General features: G+C 38.3%; 1 protein-coding gene across 1 annotated transcript in view; it reads left to right on the plus strand.

Moving 5' to 3' along the window:
* Nucleotides 1-17,520, plus strand: part of LOC104518529 (clathrin coat assembly protein AP180) — a gene marked incomplete at its 3' end in the record, with an annotated part of 37,877 nt that extends 20,357 nt beyond the window's left edge. Inside the window, exons 3-14 of the mRNA XM_029086519.1 lie at nt 796-871; nt 2,688-2,790; nt 4,744-4,837; nt 6,083-6,194; nt 7,595-7,701; nt 9,036-9,077; nt 11,791-11,874; nt 12,721-12,791; nt 13,213-13,218; nt 14,172-14,199; nt 16,207-16,316; nt 17,420-17,520. Of these exons, the coding sequence (XP_028942352.1) occupies nt 796-871; nt 2,688-2,790; nt 4,744-4,837; nt 6,083-6,194; nt 7,595-7,701; nt 9,036-9,077; nt 11,791-11,874; nt 12,721-12,791; nt 13,213-13,218; nt 14,172-14,199; nt 16,207-16,316; nt 17,420-17,520 (934 nt within the window). The remainder of the gene's footprint in view (nt 1-795; nt 872-2,687; nt 2,791-4,743; nt 4,838-6,082; nt 6,195-7,594; nt 7,702-9,035; nt 9,078-11,790; nt 11,875-12,720; nt 12,792-13,212; nt 13,219-14,171; nt 14,200-16,206; nt 16,317-17,419) is intronic.
* Nucleotides 17,521-18,853: the final 1,333 nt, after the last annotated feature.

Genomic DNA, 18,853 nt, shown 5'->3' on the forward strand with positions numbered 1-18,853 from the left:
GGGGACTTTTCGACTAGAGTCAAAGTTGATGGTCTGGCACATGTGTACTACCATCCAAATAGCTACACTCTCTGTGCATGAGAGTTAAAATCTTCCTAGAGCTGTAAATTCAACTTGATAGCCTTTTGGATTGCGTTTTCCTTGCCTGTGCTTTTTATTGACCTGTATAGACTGGTTTGTCTGTGTAAAAACAACAAGCATACTTAAAGAGCTTTAGTAGGACTGTGAAACAATTCCTCCCTGGCTGTATAGAAAGTGTTTTTATGCAATGAAATTTTCCAGTGTCACAGTGTAAATTTTTACTACTGATCTATTTTTCTGTTCCAAGTTTTGGACAATAATCTGATCTGCTTTCTGTAACTGTTTCAGTCTGTTAGTCCCTGTCCTTGATGTGGGGCCTGCTTGTTATTAAAACAGGCCCTTGGCTTGGCTGAAACTGAGGGCTGCTGGATTTAAAAGTCTGGGACTAGCCTGGATATTCTGATTTGCAAGCAGATAAATCTTGTGCTTCCTCAATTCTCTTTGAGAATTAACCATTTTTTACTACTCCTTCCACAATCTGGTTTGTATTTGTACAGAATCTATTTTTATGTGTATAGTAGGATATTTAGTAGAGATTCAGGCTAAACATAATTCATCTGAATGGATGAAAAAAGTTTTGAGGAAAATATTGCAGGCTAAGCAAAAATCTGGGTTTTGATGTGTGCATGCTGGAGCTAGACTGGTAATCTTCCTGCTAGGAGGTACCAAGTATTCAGATACAATCTGTGATAAGAAAATAACTTTGTGTTGCAGAGATTTATTCAGTACCTGGCATCTAGAAACACATTGTTCAATCTCAGCAATTTTCTGGACAAAAGTGGATCTCATGGTAAGCCTACTCATGTCTATAACCTTAACAAGATTCTAAATAAGATACTATTGTTAATTTGCTTCTTGATTCATAAGATGCAAATAATATAAAAATGTGCTACTGAAGCCTTTTTATAAGTACTTAATACAGGAGCTCAAGTCAACTGCTGGACAACTTTGGAACAATGTTTCTTAGTTCCTGCAAATTTCTTACCCAAGGGGTGAAACTGTACAACTCCCTTAGAAAGTGCTGTTTGAAATCAGGACTGGGTCAACTATTTCCTTAACTGCTATGGATGTAATGGATAACTTTCCATTTAGTTTTTTGGTTTTTACTTAGTCTTAAATGGTAAGTTGGTTGCCTGGGGACACTGCACTTTTGGGAATTGTCTATACAAATGTTTAATTTGGGGAGGCAGGGAGAAAGGAATCAATGAGCTAGCTGGTTTTGATTTGAGTAGTAAATTTAAAAGTTCTAGGCAAAAACTAGAGTTTTCCCTAAAACTTTCAATATCTGCTTATCTACTTTGGCTCTGGAATTATTAGTGAATCTTCCCGTTGCTGCACTTAACAGAGAAAAAGCTTGTTTCATGGTAGCTCTAGTAGAGAAAAGAGGAAATTTATAATTTGGCAGCTGTCAGAATATCTGTAGACTGTATGCAGAATGCAGGAATAAATGCTACAATAATGGACAAGATCGAAGCAGAGGTGTGTTACTCTGTCTCTGATTGGAGACATGTGACACCAAAACTTGAGGATCTTCTAGAAATGGTAACACAGGGCAGGAACAAAGCCAAACAAATATTAAAACTGTGTTTGTCTAAGAAAAATGTGCTATGTGAGTTCAAAGATATTGGTATTTGGCAAAAATGAACTCTGTTAAATGCACACTTTTGTGTTCTTTGCTGCTCTCTTTAGACTTAAAGTGCCCTTTCATAGATAATACAACAGTGTGTCATAGGTAATGAGGCATCAGAGTTGGTAGTGTTAAGCCCGAGTTGGCAGAGATGCTTAATGTTGAGTGATATTAAGGAAAAATATAGTCAGTGACTGAGTCAGGGGGTGTTGATTTTAATGAAGGTAACAAAAAGGGACTTGTACTGAAGAGAAAGATGAGTTGCCTTCTGCACACATTTCTGAGCAGAAGAAAGCTTCCTCTTCATAGCTTAGAGGAAGAAACTTGAAAGAAATACCTGAAGGACAGGGTGTAATACTAACTGTTCAGAAGTCTTGTAGGCCTGAGGGTCACTGACGTGTGAGGCTGCTTGTACAGTATCATGTGCCTTGAAGATCTCTGGTGTAATAGTTCAAAGAAGGCACTAACCTCTGTGAATGCCTGCATTATTCTCATGAACCTAGTCAGGGGAATTTTGAAGGTCCATGTAAAAGTTGGAGGGACTGACGTATGTAAAATAGCGGGAGTGTTCAAGTTGAAATTGGTCTTTATCCTGGAAGTCACATACAAGTTAATGATAAAGTTTATTTTAATTCGACATTTTTCCCTCTTAATAGAGGGGTAACTAGTTTCACTGTCATGTAATGTTACCACATAACTGTGTAGGAGCCACTAGCAGTTTTCCCCAGGAGCCATGCCACTGGTGCATTGGATGAATCTGTTGGAAGCAGAGGACAGCAGTAGATTGCTTTGGTGCAGCACCATTGCTTTTTCTTCAGAAGCTTGAAGACATCTTGTGATACCTGTTCTGTATGTGGAGTTGTTTAGTGCAGCAGTGATCACATAACCTTAGGGCATGTTGACTCTATATTATCATTTACTAAAGAACCTCCAAACAAGCATGAAAATTAAATATAAAACATGTAACTGTTTTTTGCAGGTTATGACATGTCCACCTTTATAAGGCGTTATAGTAGATACTTGAATGAAAAAGCATTTTCCTACAGGCAAATGGCATTTGACTTTGCAAGAGTGAAGAAAGGGTAAGCAAATTTTAGATATGTAAAATGATAAGGTTGCCTGACCCATGAAAATCTTGTTTGTGGTATTACGCTTACTTTTAGTGTCTCAGTAACTTCATTCTTATGTTCTTTGTTTAGCCACAATGAAACACCAAAATGGTTGGATTTCTTAAGTATTTGTAATTGGTTAAAAATTGCAGATGGAGGAGAAAAGACTGTGGGTAGCAAGGCAAACACTGAAGACTAAAGTAAGGTGCCTTGCAGAACTGGGAGCTTTTAGTGCTAGGTGTTAAATCTGACTCAATAATTAAGAGTTTAATAAATTGTGTTGTAGCAAGACTGTGTTTAGGATTTGGAGAAGGACACACTCTGAAACTATGTTTAGGATGTTTCATTACTCTCCAGACACTTTCCCTAAGAAAGAAGACTGATTACAAAGGAAAACTGAAGTGAACACCTGAAGTTCTTAGCGGGCAACACAGCAAACAGTTATAAACTGAACAGAGTAACATTGTAAACTACTCTTAACCAAGCTCAGAGTACTGCATTGGTATTTATCAGAACATTTTTTGTCTCTGACTCCTCTAATTGGGGCTTTAATGACTCTAGATTCTCTCTTGAAACACAGACAACACAGCAGGGGGCTTAACACCCACTGGAGGTGCAGCTTAATTGACTGTATGCTAAAGATGCTCCTGCTAATCATGAGTTGCATACAGGATCCTTCTGGCAGTTCTGGTATATTCTGTGTCTTAGGATTCTGAGCTGTTAATGCATGCACCACTGCCAGGCTTTCCTCTCCTGCTTCTCAAACTGCCAGAAGGTACAGGGCCTACTGCGTCAGCTTTACGGTGTAGCTGGATGCTGTTCCCATAGTGGGGACCAGAGTAGTTATCTCTTGAACTTATCTGGAATATGAATCACTAAGAAGCTTTTGCTATGAAGAGTGGTAGTTAGTTGGATTGATATTTCAAGCAGGCTTTGGTCCAGCAGGCCGCTGTAGTGCTAGCATCTTTACCCTTTGTCACCTAGTGCCTTTGAACACTTTGTGTTAAATAAACTTAAGTTTGAGTGGCTGGGAATCTTTCTATTCCTGTCTTGCTATATGTTCCTGGAAAGGCTTTCTATGCATGTTATTTCTGATGCTCAAAAGAAGGTGCTGCTTCAGAGTACAACATAAAATAAGTAAGAATAGTGATATGTGTTTCCTGAGAGGAGGTGCTATACCTGTCAGTGGCCAGAACGGGGCAATACATAATGGTGGTTGTGCAGGTTTGTGATATCCAGAGATAAAAATGGGTGTGCGTGGAGACTGCTATAAAACTATGGGTGGCAATTAAGGAATGCTACACATCCATGACTGCTGCGTGATCCCATTGGAGTTATGGTTCGGGACTGATAAGGCAGGTCAAAGTCAGTGGAAGTGCTATGAAGGAGTGATGGTATTAATTAGTACCCAGGAATACTGAGGAAAGAAGCTTTATTACTTTGCTATATAAGCAAAGATTGTCCTGATTGAAATTGTCACTGAATTAGCATATATATATAGTGGCATTTGATGGGGCAAGAAGCCTATAGAGTTTTTTTGTCTTCAGTGACCACAGACACGACAGCAGTGAGTTATTAGTTACTCCTAACAAACTTCATGCATAAAGTTATCATTTCTCGAAATACTTCTGTGACAGTATTTCTTGTCAAGTTACTTAAGCTCTGTGTCTTCCTTCCATAAAGAGATCAATCTCTTGCATTCATCACTCTTAACACAAAACCTTTCCTCACCTGCTGTCAGGGAGGGTGGCTGATGAAGTATTTTTCATGCCAGCTCTCGTGATGTCAGAAGCAGGAGAACTGAACAGTGCTCTAAACTTTTGAAATGGTTTGTAGATGCTTTAAGCTGAAATTTAGACAACAAATCAGTTTGGGGGAAAGAAGAAGGGAAGTGCCATGGCTTCTAATATGTGTTTCATCTTGCAGGGCTGATGGTGTAATGAGAACAATGGCTCCTGAAAAGCTGCTGAAGAGTATGCCAATATTACAGGAACAAATTGATGCACTACTTGAATTCGATGTATGTATTGAAGCTGACTCAGCAGAAACACTGGGCAGTGACTTATAAATGCTGTGTTGTAATGGATGCGTTTCACCTTGTAGATAATGCTTTACTGATCATCCTATCACATGGGCTAAAAAAATCTCCTTTCCAGTGTCCCACTGAAGTAGTGTGGTGAAGGATGTATGTCTGTGTATGAAATGTGCAGGTTGCACTTTTTTTGTTGTTGTAGTGTAGAGGATCAGCATGGGAAATGAAGGGCATTGGGGAATGCTGACTCAGAGCTTGGAGTTTCATCTTTCACATGAGTGAGGAGAAGAAATGGACAAAACAAGGAGACTGAAGAATCTTTTTTCTGTCCCCTGGCAATCAACTTGTTTTGGGGGGGGAGGGAAAAAGTCATTAGACTACCACATGTACATTGTTTGGCTTCCTCAAAATCTTCATCCAGTTTTCAGCTGTGAACCAAATTGGCTAAACTTTAATCAAGGTTGTTCATAGGTGTCTACAATATATATATATATATATAATGTTATGAATGTTGATGGGATTGTTTATCTGCCTTAAGGATGAAAACAGGAGTTGATTGTTGTAGGAGGTACAGTGTAATGTTGCAAAGAGGTCTTTGAAGGGATTAGCCTTGAAGTTCTTCTGTTCTTGTTGGGCAGAAGGACACACTTCCAGGCGGAAGGCCTGGCCCACTACAGCTTTCAGAGGAAAGCTTTAAAAGTACATGTCTCGCTAATGTGTTTTTTGTTCCTTAAATGGCAAAGGAATTGTGATAGTGGTCTCAGAAGAGGAGATATTTTTAATAAAAGAAAGGTCTTTTAATAAATGAGCACTTATTTTCTGCCCATGTTAATGTGAGAACTGGAAGTGTCTTGACATCATTAACCCAACTGTATTATCTGGTAGATTACTGAGGTTTTGTTAAGCTCTGCTGTGAACAGACATCTTTTGTCCAGTTTTATTAAAGCTTTGTTAATAGCATCTCTATCTGCCTTCTCTTTGTGATAGGTGAAGGAGTCAAGACTAAGATATTTATTGTTGATGAGGGTGCTCCCCTGCTGTAGTGGATTATTTTGGAGTGGTGAAGAAAGCAATCCTTAATCTGCTAACCGAAACCTTTGTTTCATTTCTTTGTGTGAAAGCTTGTATTCAGTGCTTGATTCTGTCTGTAACAGCATCAGATACCTGATGCAAGCTAAAACTTCTGATTGTGTTCTATAGATCTGTTGTAAATAACTGGTATTTTATTTGTAGGTTCATCCAAATGAATTGACAAATGGTGTCATAAATGCTGCATTCATGCTTCTATTTAAAGATCTTATCAAACTTTTTGCTTGCTACAATGATGGGGTTATTAACTTACTAGGTAAGTAACCTGGTGTCTATATCTCATGTACCGTGAGCGAGTGAAAAACGAGTTTGATGTTCTTAATGTTTTTATTACTTATGTTTCATTAAAACTACATTTTTTTTTTCCTTGACTGTTGTATTCTGAAGTGAGAGAAAACTTTAAGCCATAACCTCTTACATTAGTGTTCATCTGAGGCTGGATTGTCATATGCCCTTAAAATTGTGCAGATGTCTAATTAAAGACACTGAGCATCTCTGTGCTTAAAGAAATGTATAGTGCTGTGTAAGCTTGCATAGTATGTCCTGCAAGGTTAGTAAAGCAACTTTGCTCTTTCATTGCATTTTTAAGATACTCACATTCTTCTGTTATACGTGCTATGTGGTAGCCTTATATGAAGTAATATATTCCTGAATAACATTCCTGATCTGTCTGAAAGTGTGACTGCCAAAGCTGGATCCCCTCCAAAACCCTACCTACCATCAGCCTACAAAGTCTATAGCAGGCTGTGAGCACATTCTGAAGCTCAGACAGCTTGACGGGATCACCAGCTTTGTTATGAAGTCTAAAACCAGGAGTTGTAAACCACAGGAAACATAACTGACCCTGTAGAAAACAGGCTTCAACTATTAAAACCTGTGAGCACCTCAGGTGATCTATAAAGACAGCTAAAAACTGAGATTGCTTGGTCAGCATGACTGACCTAAAGCTCTGTCTGCAACTAGAACAGGAAGAAACAGAGAGGTTACAGAGACTGAGCAGGCTAAAAGATGTACCTGAGCTGTAAAACTCGGACAGTTTTTTTGTATCCGCGTTGCTTTCTGGTGGTTTCATAGAAGTAGGTCCCAGGCGTTCTGACTGAAACTATAGGCATGGGAAGCTTATGGATCAGATAGATACAAATGTGTTTGTGTAACAATTGGGTTGAGATTTCACTACTGCTACTTAAAGCAGAAGTTCAAGTTGAAATACGTGGTAGTTGTGCTTGATAATGGACGCAAACCATCTTTAGAGAGCTACTCAAGTGGAAAAAGTACTGTTCTGTTCTTCGGAGTGAAGACAACTTGGGAAAGGATGTATATTAATATGTATGTTTAAGTATCCATAATTACTTTGAATTTTAAGTTTGGTAGCTAGTTCACCTACTTTTTCTCTTTAAAAACCTGGTTTACATCACACACAATGCTATGCCTAGTTGGGGTGCAATTTCTGGTCTCTATAATTCTTTATCAGCTCAGCAAGTCCAACTTCTAAATTCTACTAAGGGCTAGGAATGCCACTGGATTAGTGTCCAAGTAGAAAAATGTTAATGGAGTGCAATATTCTTGAAACATGATTTTCCTGAAAACTAGAGTTGCTGATGAATGCAGACCTAATGTGAGATATCTTAACTGAAATTTGCCAAATTATTTCTCTAGAGAAGTTTTTTGAAATGAAAAAGGGACAATGTAAAGATGCTCTTGAAATCTACAAACGATTTCTTACTCGAATGACCAGAGTATCAGAGTTTCTTAAAGTTGCAGAGGTAAGTGACTTCCAGTCTTCTGGAGTCTGGCACTTTAGTATTTTGTGAATTTTTTAGCACTGATATAAAATATTAATTGCACTTGTTAAGCATCTGACTCACTGTGTATAAATGTGAGGCAGGATAGACATTTCTGAATCTGCTTATTCAGCTCTTCTTGAAGTAGTTAAGCCCTGCTTAGGACAACCACATGTTTCTACTGTGCAGCCAACCTCAACTTTCCTGGTAACATAACAGATGATGTGACTTCAATCATATCAATATTTCTTGGAAATGCTGTAATAAATGCATACTTCCAGAACAGCGTTGAACATTAGAGGATTAGAAGTTAGGAATAAAAGCACCGTGATTTTGTAAGTCTGCTTTTTAAGTCTTTGCAGCCAACTACAAGTGAACTGGAATGGGAGATTTTCCTGGTTTTGATCCTTGTTATCATCCTCTTATGTGGATAATACAAATATTACATGGTTAATTAACTCTTTTGATGGGCTTTCATTTGTGGTAGTTGGCTCCTTGGCACAAGATGCACATTTTCCATGTTTCATGCTTCATTATAATGGACAGCAGTAATGAGCTGAATATAAAGTTTTTCTTTGCTAATTTACTTAATGATTTATGGAGGAGCATACTAGACTCCTGAATGGCATGTGATGTCTGATATGAATGTTGAACTTGAGGGAGTGAAGTACTTCAGACACCTATAGTAGGTCAGCTTTGCAGGACAGGGATTATAGTGGCTGTACTTCAGGATTACTAGGTGCAGTGGAGCTTGGTCCTCTGTAAAAGCTGAACAGTCAGGCACTTTGAAGAGCCACAGTGAAGCAATAGGACAACTAACAGAAGATTGCAGACTTAGACCTCATCTTGCTGTATTTGAAATGCTAGGAGAGAAGGGCAGAACAACAAAGTGACTTGAGCTTTAGCATTTTTTTAAGTGATGTCTTCTAGGATTTGCTCACTGGCTGAATTTCAGAGATCTTCATTAGGATAGTCAGGTATCTGGATTGTATGTGTTCAGCAGTTCACTAATGCTGTCCTCTGAGACAACAGTTTACGACCAGAAAGCCCTGCCTGACTTGCACAGTATAAACTTTACCTGGGTGGAACTGAACTTCCCCCTGCCCCACCTTTTAAAAAAATTGATATTTAATTGGTTTAAAAAAAAAAAAAAAAAAAGACTACTGCAAAGTGGGGCATTTGCACTTGCTAACTTTGTAGTCTTTTTCTAAAGATTAAGTGCATTATAGGTTGAAGAGCGTACCATGGTTCTAGTCAAAATTAGTGCCTGCTGCAGTGGAGTAACACACTTAACTTTTTACCTCTTATATCCACAGCAAGTTGGAATTGACAAAGGTGATATCCCTGATCTTACACAGGTAAGCTTCTCTTGTAGTCTTTTTTGAATCTGTGTGATAACTAAAAGTTCTGTAATTAGGAAGCACACCAAGAATGTAAATGTTGGTAGGAAGTCATACCACCTAATATTTTAAAGCCCTCCCAAATAAGAACTGACCAAAGCTATTTTTGAAGACTGATACAACTAAAATAACATCTTTCACAGATCCTTCTGACCTATAGTTGAAGAGTAGACTGTTTTGCTCTTTCCTTGCTGAAGGACAGATTTTAGCAGCTTTTAGCTCAGGTTCATTTTTGGTGACAGACTGTGTAGAGATTTTCGTGTGACTTGCTTCAGAATTTCTCCCTGACACAGTCTTGGTCCAGAGATGAAACTGAGAGCAGAACTAGCACTACTGTCTTGGTCCATGTACTTTGAAGTTTAAATGCAGTAGTTGTGATTTTTTTTGCTGAACTTCTCTGTCAGTATGCATCAAAACTTTTAATGTTTGTCAATATGCATCAAAACTTTTAACATCAAAATTCACCTATGCTGTAGCTGCTTAAATTCTGTTGTGCTGGTCCATTTTCAGTATCACTTGCAAATTGGCCTGGGTGCCTGGCTTTGAGTTTAATGTGAGAAGGGTATTTACTTGGAAGAAGAGATCCATGCTGAAGAGTTCATTTGTGGCAGTTTTAATGCCAGTAAAATCTGAACAGAAGAGCAGCCCAAACTACTTAACAGTTGTAAATCCTAAGTATTCATAACCTATGGATGTGTAGTTTTTGAAAGCCTTTTTAAAGCCGGGTCTAAATAGGCATCAGGATAGTGGTTCTCTTGGTTAAAAAGACAGCTAAAAATTCTGAAAGTGAAACATGATATGAAGGTGGAGAGTTTTAATCTTTATGGGTTTCAGATGCTACAGTTTCAGGGCTAGGAAGTCTGGCCACTCTTTCAGCAGAGGAAAGCTTAGACTTTTAGCAGCCTGTGGAATACCAAATACAGTTTGAAAGAGCTGAAGTAGCATGTTCACCTAACTGTACCTTAGAAGCTCTGTTTTAACCAGGTCCAGTCAGTCATGAACCATGTCCTTGAACCAGAAGAACTCAACCTAAGCTCTGCTAATGAAATATGATTTATAAATTCCTGTAGCACTTTTATCTGCTTCTGCTTATGTTGTGTTAGGCTGCTGGAAAGGCTCCCTGCTGGGACTGCACAATCCCTGTTCTGCACCGTCGGTCAGTGCTGTGTCTGCTCAGTGGCACCTTAGTTACTGCTAAGGGAGGGTCCCTTTCACCTCATGAACCAACACTTTAAAATATAATAGAAAAGTTCCTTTGGAAGGAAGAGTTCTACAAAGATCATCTAGACCAACTTCCTGACCATTTCAGTGGTCTTCTCAAGTAGTCCCTCATAGCTGTATTCTCCCAAAAGCTGCTTGGGACTCACTTGTGAAGGCTAATCTGCAGTGTGCTGTAGGTTGTGTATAAGAGCTGGGCAGTGTGTTGCAGTGAGAAATAAATAAATGGTGAATAATAAAACTGAATTTCAGCTAATAAGTAATATATAATTGTATATAGTATCAATGGTATACCTAAATTCCTAAGGCAAGCCATGGCAATAGTCGGTAATATTCCAGAAATTGGTTGTGCTGACACTTCATGTGTAAGTCCACTCTGTAAATCCAAACAAGTGGTCACAGTACTGAAATACAAGTTGGTAGCTGTCATCTTTGGACTTTCTAGTTTGGCTGCAAGGTTTTGGAGGCTGAGGAGACATCTTGGCAGCTAAAGAGCTTGGCTTATTTTATTTATTAGCAATTCTTAAAATATGGCAGTTTTGCCCCAGGTAGCTAGTGGGGAAGCCATATCTCAGGTTCCATTACAATGCTGACTGATAGTCTAATGTTGAAGCAGTATCTAGAAGAAATTAAGCAATGTCCAGTGTTGCAAATTGGATATCAGACAATATTTAATTTCTAAATAGTTGCATTTAGGTAGAAATTTTCTGAAGCTTCCTCTTTGAATTCTGTTTGATAATGAGTTTCATATTACCTTGTTGGCTTTTAAGAAACCTGTGAATAATAATTGGAAAGCTATTTAAAGTGTGTAGACATAACTGGTAACAGGAAGTAATGGGGGGTATTGTTGGGGTTTTCTGGGTTGTTTTTTTGTTTTTTTTTTTTTTTTAAGAAAATAACGTTCTGCTTACATGTGTAAGTCAGCACAACTTGTATCTTATGCTATAGCCTTTTTGAATAACAGAAGTTTGAATGGGTTTTTTTTGTTTAGCAAATGAGAGCCTTTAGTCAACTTTTTCTTGCTGCTGGAGAGTTCTTTTAACTAAGTCACTTGTGTTTAACTGAATTCTTTCTTTTGCTGAAATTAGTTGAAAATGAATACGTATGCCTATAAAAGCAACAATGGTTAAGATGTTTCTGCACTGTGTAGGCATGTGGGACATACTTAAACTCAAGCTGACACTTAAGGATTTTTTGAGTATTTTAAATTTCTGCTGTGTTAAGTTACCTTACTGCTCAGTTCTAATGGCAGAATTAATGTACAAACACTAGCTGTGCAGTGATACTAGCAAGTACTAAGCATCCTGAAGCACCTGATTTAGCCAGCCAGCTGGTTTTCAGCATACTGCACATAAGAGCAGTGGATGGTCTGTTTTCAAGCATCGCAAGCTGACTTTTTTGATGCATATATATATCCTGAAATTAAATGCATTATTTATGAAAAACACCATAGGTATTGCTGACAGGAATTGTGGTTGATCTGAAAGAAACTGATAAAGAGAATTCCCTGTTTAAAGACTGTACCATTGATGAACCGGTAACCATGATGAAATACTTGACTATTATATGCTACTGTATCTCTCAAAGGTTTCCTCCTTGCTTGTTGATCTTTTAGGAGTCTACTTATCTGGACTCTATTTTTATACTGGAGTAGCTAAGCACACTGTCATTTGCATTTATGACTACTTTTCCTATCTACCATTGTAACAGCAAGTGCATGCCTGGGGGTATTGCCTAGCCACAAAAAGGCTGCTTAAAATAACCTAAGATCAGGGAGGATTGAAAAAGCTTAGTTTTTGTAGCCATCTAAAATAGTAATCTCCCTGAATTTTCAGTTAGCTGCTGGGCTTAGTAACCAGTGCCTGACCAGCACTTTGAGAAGAAACAGCTATAAGGTTTTGTGATGTTGGGAGTCTTGAACCAAAGGTAGCTGCTTTTGGGGGTGTTGGAAAGAAATTTTAGTTTGTTTTGTTTAGATTGCAAATATTATCTAACCCTCTGGTCATGAAAGAGATGTTGGAGGTCTGACTAAAAGCAAAACTGAAAGGATGACCTTGAACCTATTACTCTTAAAATTAACCCTGTGGATGCCTGTGCTGTTGTCAATGTTTAACCCTGATTCAAAGCATGATGAGCAACACATCCTGGATTTAGGCTTTAGGTGATGTTTAGTAGAGGTAAATGTTTTCTCTCTACAAATTTTGACACAGTCTTTCAAAAGCTGTCTTTGCCTGAATACTTGCAGCATGGAAATCCACTATACTCACAGGGGTGTAAATAAAATAACATGAGCATGCACATGGCGGACTGCAGGGAAGTTGGTGCTGGTATCATTAGGTCAATGCAATATGTTTAGAAGTGTATCTTTCTCTTTGCTTTCAAGGCTCCTAGCAGTCTTATGGAGACCCTTGAGCAACATCTAAACTCACTGGAAGGAAAAAAACCTGGCAACAAGTAGGTATATATGTTGTACCATGTATCAAGGCACATTAGTAACAATGTGAGACTACCTGATGTTTTAGGTTTGCCTCCCCCAACCTCCTTTTTTCACTTAACTGGAAAATAAGCTGTGGTAAGACTAGACTTTTCCTTTCCCTTACTAAGTTGTCTTAATGGCAACTTTTTTTTCTTACTAGGCAGGTAGGGAGAAATGACACACCAAACACCTAGACATTTTCCAAAATAAAGTAAAATTAATGGTGGAAAACTCCTAGAATGAGCTGTTTTTCCCTGCTGCTAAGGTTTTTATCATCAAAATTGATTTGTTTTCTTATGGCTTTGCATCTTCTTACTAGATACTTGTCATGGCTAAGTCTAGGAGGGATTAAGCTAAACCTGTGTTTTCTCTTTTACTGTTGCTTTCCTTTCAATTTAGTGAAGGGTAAGTACGTATATTTACATATCACTTGCATGCAGACATGGTTATGTTTTCTTTTAAGATGGCTTGAACAATTTGAACTATATATCTTCTTTAATTGTAGCTAAACTGTTGTTTGCTTTTGTATATAGTCATTAAGTTATATTTAGTAATTTCTGTCTTAGCTCCAGATCTTCTAATCAGTTCTACAGCTCTTAAGACTTATCTAATTCGAGTAACCTATAGGATGGATGCTAGTTCAATACTGGTGCAGTTTTAACTTCAACTCCTCCTTTCATCTCTTAGATCAAAGCAGATCTAAAAATATGTACCAGTATTTTCATACTTCATAATAATGAAACAAATGCATTGATGTATGTTTTAACTTACAGTTAAGGCTCTGTTGGTTAGTGTGATTTTTCTTGCATGTCAGAGAACTTTCAGCTTGGACTTTCCGACAGACTGTTTCCATACTTATAAATATCACTATTTTAAAGTAACTCACTTTTTGTAAAAGAACAGTAGACTTTGAAAATTTGCTGCAACATCCTCAGGAGACTTATGTTAGATAACTACTTCCATATTGGTCTTACTTTGCTATTGTTGCATGATTTTATAATATGATGGTGTCTTGCCCCAATATCTCTTGCCTACTGGCTCCTGTAGGCACCAGCACAAGACACTTGCATGCATCTCTGCCTTTCCTTCATCTAGTAGAGCTTATTTAAAAGGCAGAATAATCCTGTGATACCAATTAGCTTAAAAGATTCCTTTAAGCTTTGAAATAACAATTTGCATTCCTTGTGCAAAGCACACATGAAAGTTTGAGAAATGGTGAGGGCACATGATTGTAGAGATGTTCAGAAAGCTGTTATGCTTAGCTTTTAGTCTTTTTGCTTGAGTTTTGATGACCAGAAATAGTTTCCAAAAGTGTTATCTGAAACCCCTCCCCCCCCACCCCTTTTTTTTTTTCCTAGATCTGGGGCTCCTTCTCCTCTGAGCAAGGTAAATGGTGCTAATTGCTGTACTAATTAATTCCTGTTCAGATCATATGCTTTAGAACATCTTAAGGGCATAAAGAGTTAAATTGCCATCTCTTAATCTGCTTTTTAGACTTCACCACCTAGGCCCTACCTGATTTACAAAATTGCACTTTTTTTTAATGGCATTGTAAATAATGGCCCCATAAAAATGCTTCACTGATCTGAAGGGTTATAGTGCTTATATCCGTGCAGGATGCTAAGCAACTTTGCCAGGATTTGATGGTCATGCTTGTGAAAGCATCAAACATACATGTATCTTTATCTCAACTTCTTCCCCCCCCGCACGCAATCCTCATGTCAGTAAGAAACATACTGTTTCTCCACCAAATTCTTCACTATATTTTCAGCTTTTTAGGAGGAAGGTTTGACTCTTTTAAAACGACATTCATATGAAAAGCCAGGAAGAAAACTTTCATTCGATATACCTAGTTTCAGAACTGACCTTTATTAGTGAGACTACTCACTTTAATCTAAAGCAAGAGTTATCAGTGAAAACATCTTTGACTGTCAGATAAACTAATGAGCTTTATAGTGTTAGTAATAATAGTTCCTGGTATCCCTGAAGCATTGCCAGGTGCCATAGTTCTGTCTAATAATGGGTGTTGTGCAGGAGAAACTGAATGAAAACCTCTGAATCTGAGGGAGACAGTTCAATGGTTGATTCTAATGAAAGCTCTTTTTTTTTTTTTTTTTTTCAAAAAGCCTTTTTAAAACAAAAACAAAACCCCAAAAAGTAGCAAATTAAAAACTCTTGTCCAATACTGTAGGAGTTGGTGAGAGCTACATGATGATTCAGAAAGTGTTCTTACAACTTTAAGGAACCACTTCTTCCTCAGTTTATATGAAGGATTTAGGACAATCTAGTCTCAAACCTCAGTAAAGGTTTGAGGAGAATCGGAAATCTTATATCCATCTCCTGCTAGAGCTGTGACGGTAGCGTGGCAGTAGCAGTACTCAGAAGAAAGTTCCTTCAAATTTACCATTCTTTTTCTGTCTTGGAAGTGGTCAGAACAGTGAACAGTACTAAAGATAGGACTTGGTTTCACTCGTTAGGAAAAGTATCTCTAGTGTGTGAGATGCTGTAACAAAGCCTGTAGTATCTTTTAGAATTAAACTGGCACTCTTCAAGGTAATTTGAGTCTTCAAGTGCACCGAAGAGTTGCAGTATACTCTCCTGAGTGTCTGTCCTTGCTATAGTTAAGATATCCTTATCTAGAATTGGAGGCACTAATGAAGCAAAATCATGGGCTGAGCTGTCTCTTATATCTTGCCAAGGACTTAACAGTTAGGACTGGTGATCGATCTTAACCTCTCTTCAGCCTGTAGTTTTACATACACATTTTCAACTTGGTTTCTAACCATTTATCTTCTCCCACTATTTCTGTGATGAGAGTACTAAGGTGCTGTTGTGGACTAACAGATATTTCATTCTGCGGACAAAATGAGGGGTCTGTCAGATGTAGAGACAAACCCACAAAAATACTTCATTCCTCCCATCTCCAGGATGATCTTAAAACTGAGAGGAGGGAGTTTGCTGGGGAGCAAACTATTTTCTTGGAACTTGCTGAGAATCCTTTGACACATAGGAACTGTTAGTTGCCCTAATAGGGATTTTAAAAGGCAAGTAAGGCAACTCCAAATCACAAGTCTCTGAGTTGGTTGCCTGGATGTTGGGCAAGTCTTGAACCCAAGGGATGAAAGCTCATATGAGGCTGGCCGCATGCGTTCAGAGCGTCTGCAATAGGCATTTCCTCTTGAGCCAGGCATTGCTAGGTTGAGTCACCTTGGACTTTCTAAACTCCACTACCCTCTGAAAACCTAGCCCAGTCTTCCTTAAATTCTTTCAGAGAGGGGAACAACTCACAATAATTCGACCTAATGTCAAAATCAGGTTTTTAAAGTATGTGAATCTATACATGAATTGTTTGTGGAGAAATATATTAAATGTATATTTAAAATATTTCACCAGTCTTCTCCAGCCACAACTGTTACATCTCCTAGTACTACTCCAGCAAAAACTATTGATACATCTCCTCCAGTTGATCTTTTTGCAACTTCATCTACAGCTGCTCCAGTCAGGTAAGTTAAAAAACATATTAAAGTTATTGAGCTTGATGCCAAAGTCATACTTTTAACAGGAGGCTTGCCTGCAAGATTTTGCTTATTTTACAGGTAGTGTACCTGAGTATTGAATGGGCTATTTTATTCTACTAGTATTGATCACAAAAAAGCTCTAACCAAAATGATGTTGTACCATTCCCAACATGAACTTGTAAGTGAACAGACTGAAGTAATGTGCAAATGCAAAGTAGTCTGTGCTGCTCTTCAGTATTCTGTTTCTAAAACTGCTGAATTAAGATTACTTTTTATTGCTGTTCAAATCACTTAATGAAGCACAAAAATAATTAACTTCTGGAGGTTAAAATAAAAAAAATAAACATTTGACCAATGAGGAAATCTGAACCTTGCTTTCAAGTCAAAACCAGAACAAACTGCTGTTGCTCCTTGTAATGAGTAGAAGTGAAAGAACTCTAGACTTGTAAAGCTCTAAGCTTGAACCAAAAGTCTAGAGATGTGACTAACTTCAGTTAAATGTCAGGTGAAGTACTTCACCAAAGAAAGAGCCTCTGTTATTTATTTACATGTTCTAAAAATGAACAAGATCTTGTTTCCTAGGCAAACATCTGGCTGGCTTAAGCTATAGAAGTTTTACCAACTCTCTTCTACCTGATGCCTATTTATTGCCTCAAAATGTGGGTTTCTTGCTTTCTGGCATGGCACAATGAAATATTGAAGTAGAAGGGAGAAGCAGTTTTTTGAGCTGTTCTTAGGGACCACCTGGGATTTTGTTTTTTTGTTTGGGGGATTTTTGTTTGCTTTTTTCAGAACTGTAAAAGTCTCATAGATCTGTTGCAATGTCATTGTCAAGTAATGGAAGTAAGTTAAGGTCTTGTCCTGGGATGTAATGTATTCTTGGCACTTACTGCAGTAGAAGTGTTTACGGGCGCTGCTCTAATCCTAAGGCCTGAAAAAAATCTCTCTCTCTCAATGGTTTCATCAGTCATCTGAACTAAGGGTAATTTCTACAATTCATTATTTTTCTTTTTTTTTTTTTTTTCTAAACTTGATTAAAATAGATGAATTCCTCCAATATTTAATATCTCTTTTCCTTTCCTTGGCAGCTCTTCCAAACCATCCAGTGATCTTCTGGATCTTCAGCCAGATTTTGCTGCTACTGGGCAGGCGGCTCCAGCAGCCCCTGCGGGAGCCACTTCATGGGGAGGTAGAGAAACCTCACTGTCAGCATCGCTTCTTGCGGTCTACGTCTTCTTGCCTGGCTGAACTGAAACCTGGCTCTTTCTCTGCTAGCACAGGATGTTCCCATCTCACTCCCAGGCTTCTGCTGACCTGACAGTCGGGCATCCCTTTGCAGCACAAGGCTACTCCCTTTTCCAGGGATATGCATAATAGTATAAGCTGCTTATAAGGGCCTGACTGCAAAGCTGGGGGGAGCCAGGATTATGTGACTAAAAGTGAGCAGGAAGGGGATGGCTGAAGGTGAACAGGTAGGGTAGGCACTTTAAAACAGAAGAACTAGAAGTGCTCATGTTCTTTTTGGCAAGGTGAGGGCAGAAATAACTTCTGTTCATAAAGCAAAGCTCACAGATCAGTAGGAGGAGGATCAAAAACATCTTTTTAAAACAAAAATGCATCTAAAGCCAACTGTGGCAAATTAGTTCTGCTGCAAGTGTGACTGCCTCTGCCAGCTCTTAACATATTTTGATAAAATCTTCTTTGTCTGCTTAGAATAATAAAATGAAAACAGAAGTAGAAGGCTAACTGTTTTCAAATAGAAGTACCTAAGGAGCACTCTGAAATCTGAGGTCTGTGGTGAATTAAGCCTGTTGTTCCAGGCAGCCCTAGCAGCTGGTGATCTGAAGGGGACTGCACTAAATGTAGGCAATGTTCACTCCTGTCCTGTGAAGACAAGGAATTAGGCCAGTAAATGTGACTTAACTCACATAGTTGTAAACCCACTGTGGTGTAAGCTTAAGAGATCTTCACTTGTGTGGCAGCTTAATGAAAATCAGCCCTCTCACGGCAGGGATGCTACACTGAGTCATGCTGACTCCGCTGTGCATGCTAATACTGGGTACTAGTGGCTTCTGCGTTCCCTGTTCCTGTTCTTAGCTTTAGGACATTGCATCTCAGCCACTTCATTATGAGATGATAGCTATGGCTGTCATGTGGACCGTGTTTTGCATATTCCTATTTAATCTATGGAATTGATTTTTTTTTTTTTTTTTCCCCAGAAGTGTCAATTTTATTAACTGAAATGTAATCTTACCCAGAAAGCAAGACCAAAGAGTCATCTATTCTAGAATGCATGGGACTAACTATTCTGCAGGTTTTGCTTGTGTCCTATTTGTCTTGCTCTGTCACTGCCAAGTACTGGAAAACAAGCTTTTGAGATGTTTGAAAGAGCTCAGGCCTCTCAGCTAACTTTTTAAAGCAGTTGCTCATTTATGCAGAGTAAATAGCCATTAATTTTGTAAAATACAGATTTGCATTGCAATTAAAAGCTGACTTATTTATTTTTTTACTTTGTTCTTTTG

This window comes from Antrostomus carolinensis, unplaced genomic scaffold, assembly GCF_000700745.2.
Source record: "Antrostomus carolinensis isolate BGI_N321 unplaced genomic scaffold, ASM70074v2 scaffold24988, whole genome shotgun sequence".
Lineage (NCBI taxonomy): Eukaryota > Metazoa > Chordata > Aves > Caprimulgiformes > Caprimulgidae > Antrostomus > Antrostomus carolinensis.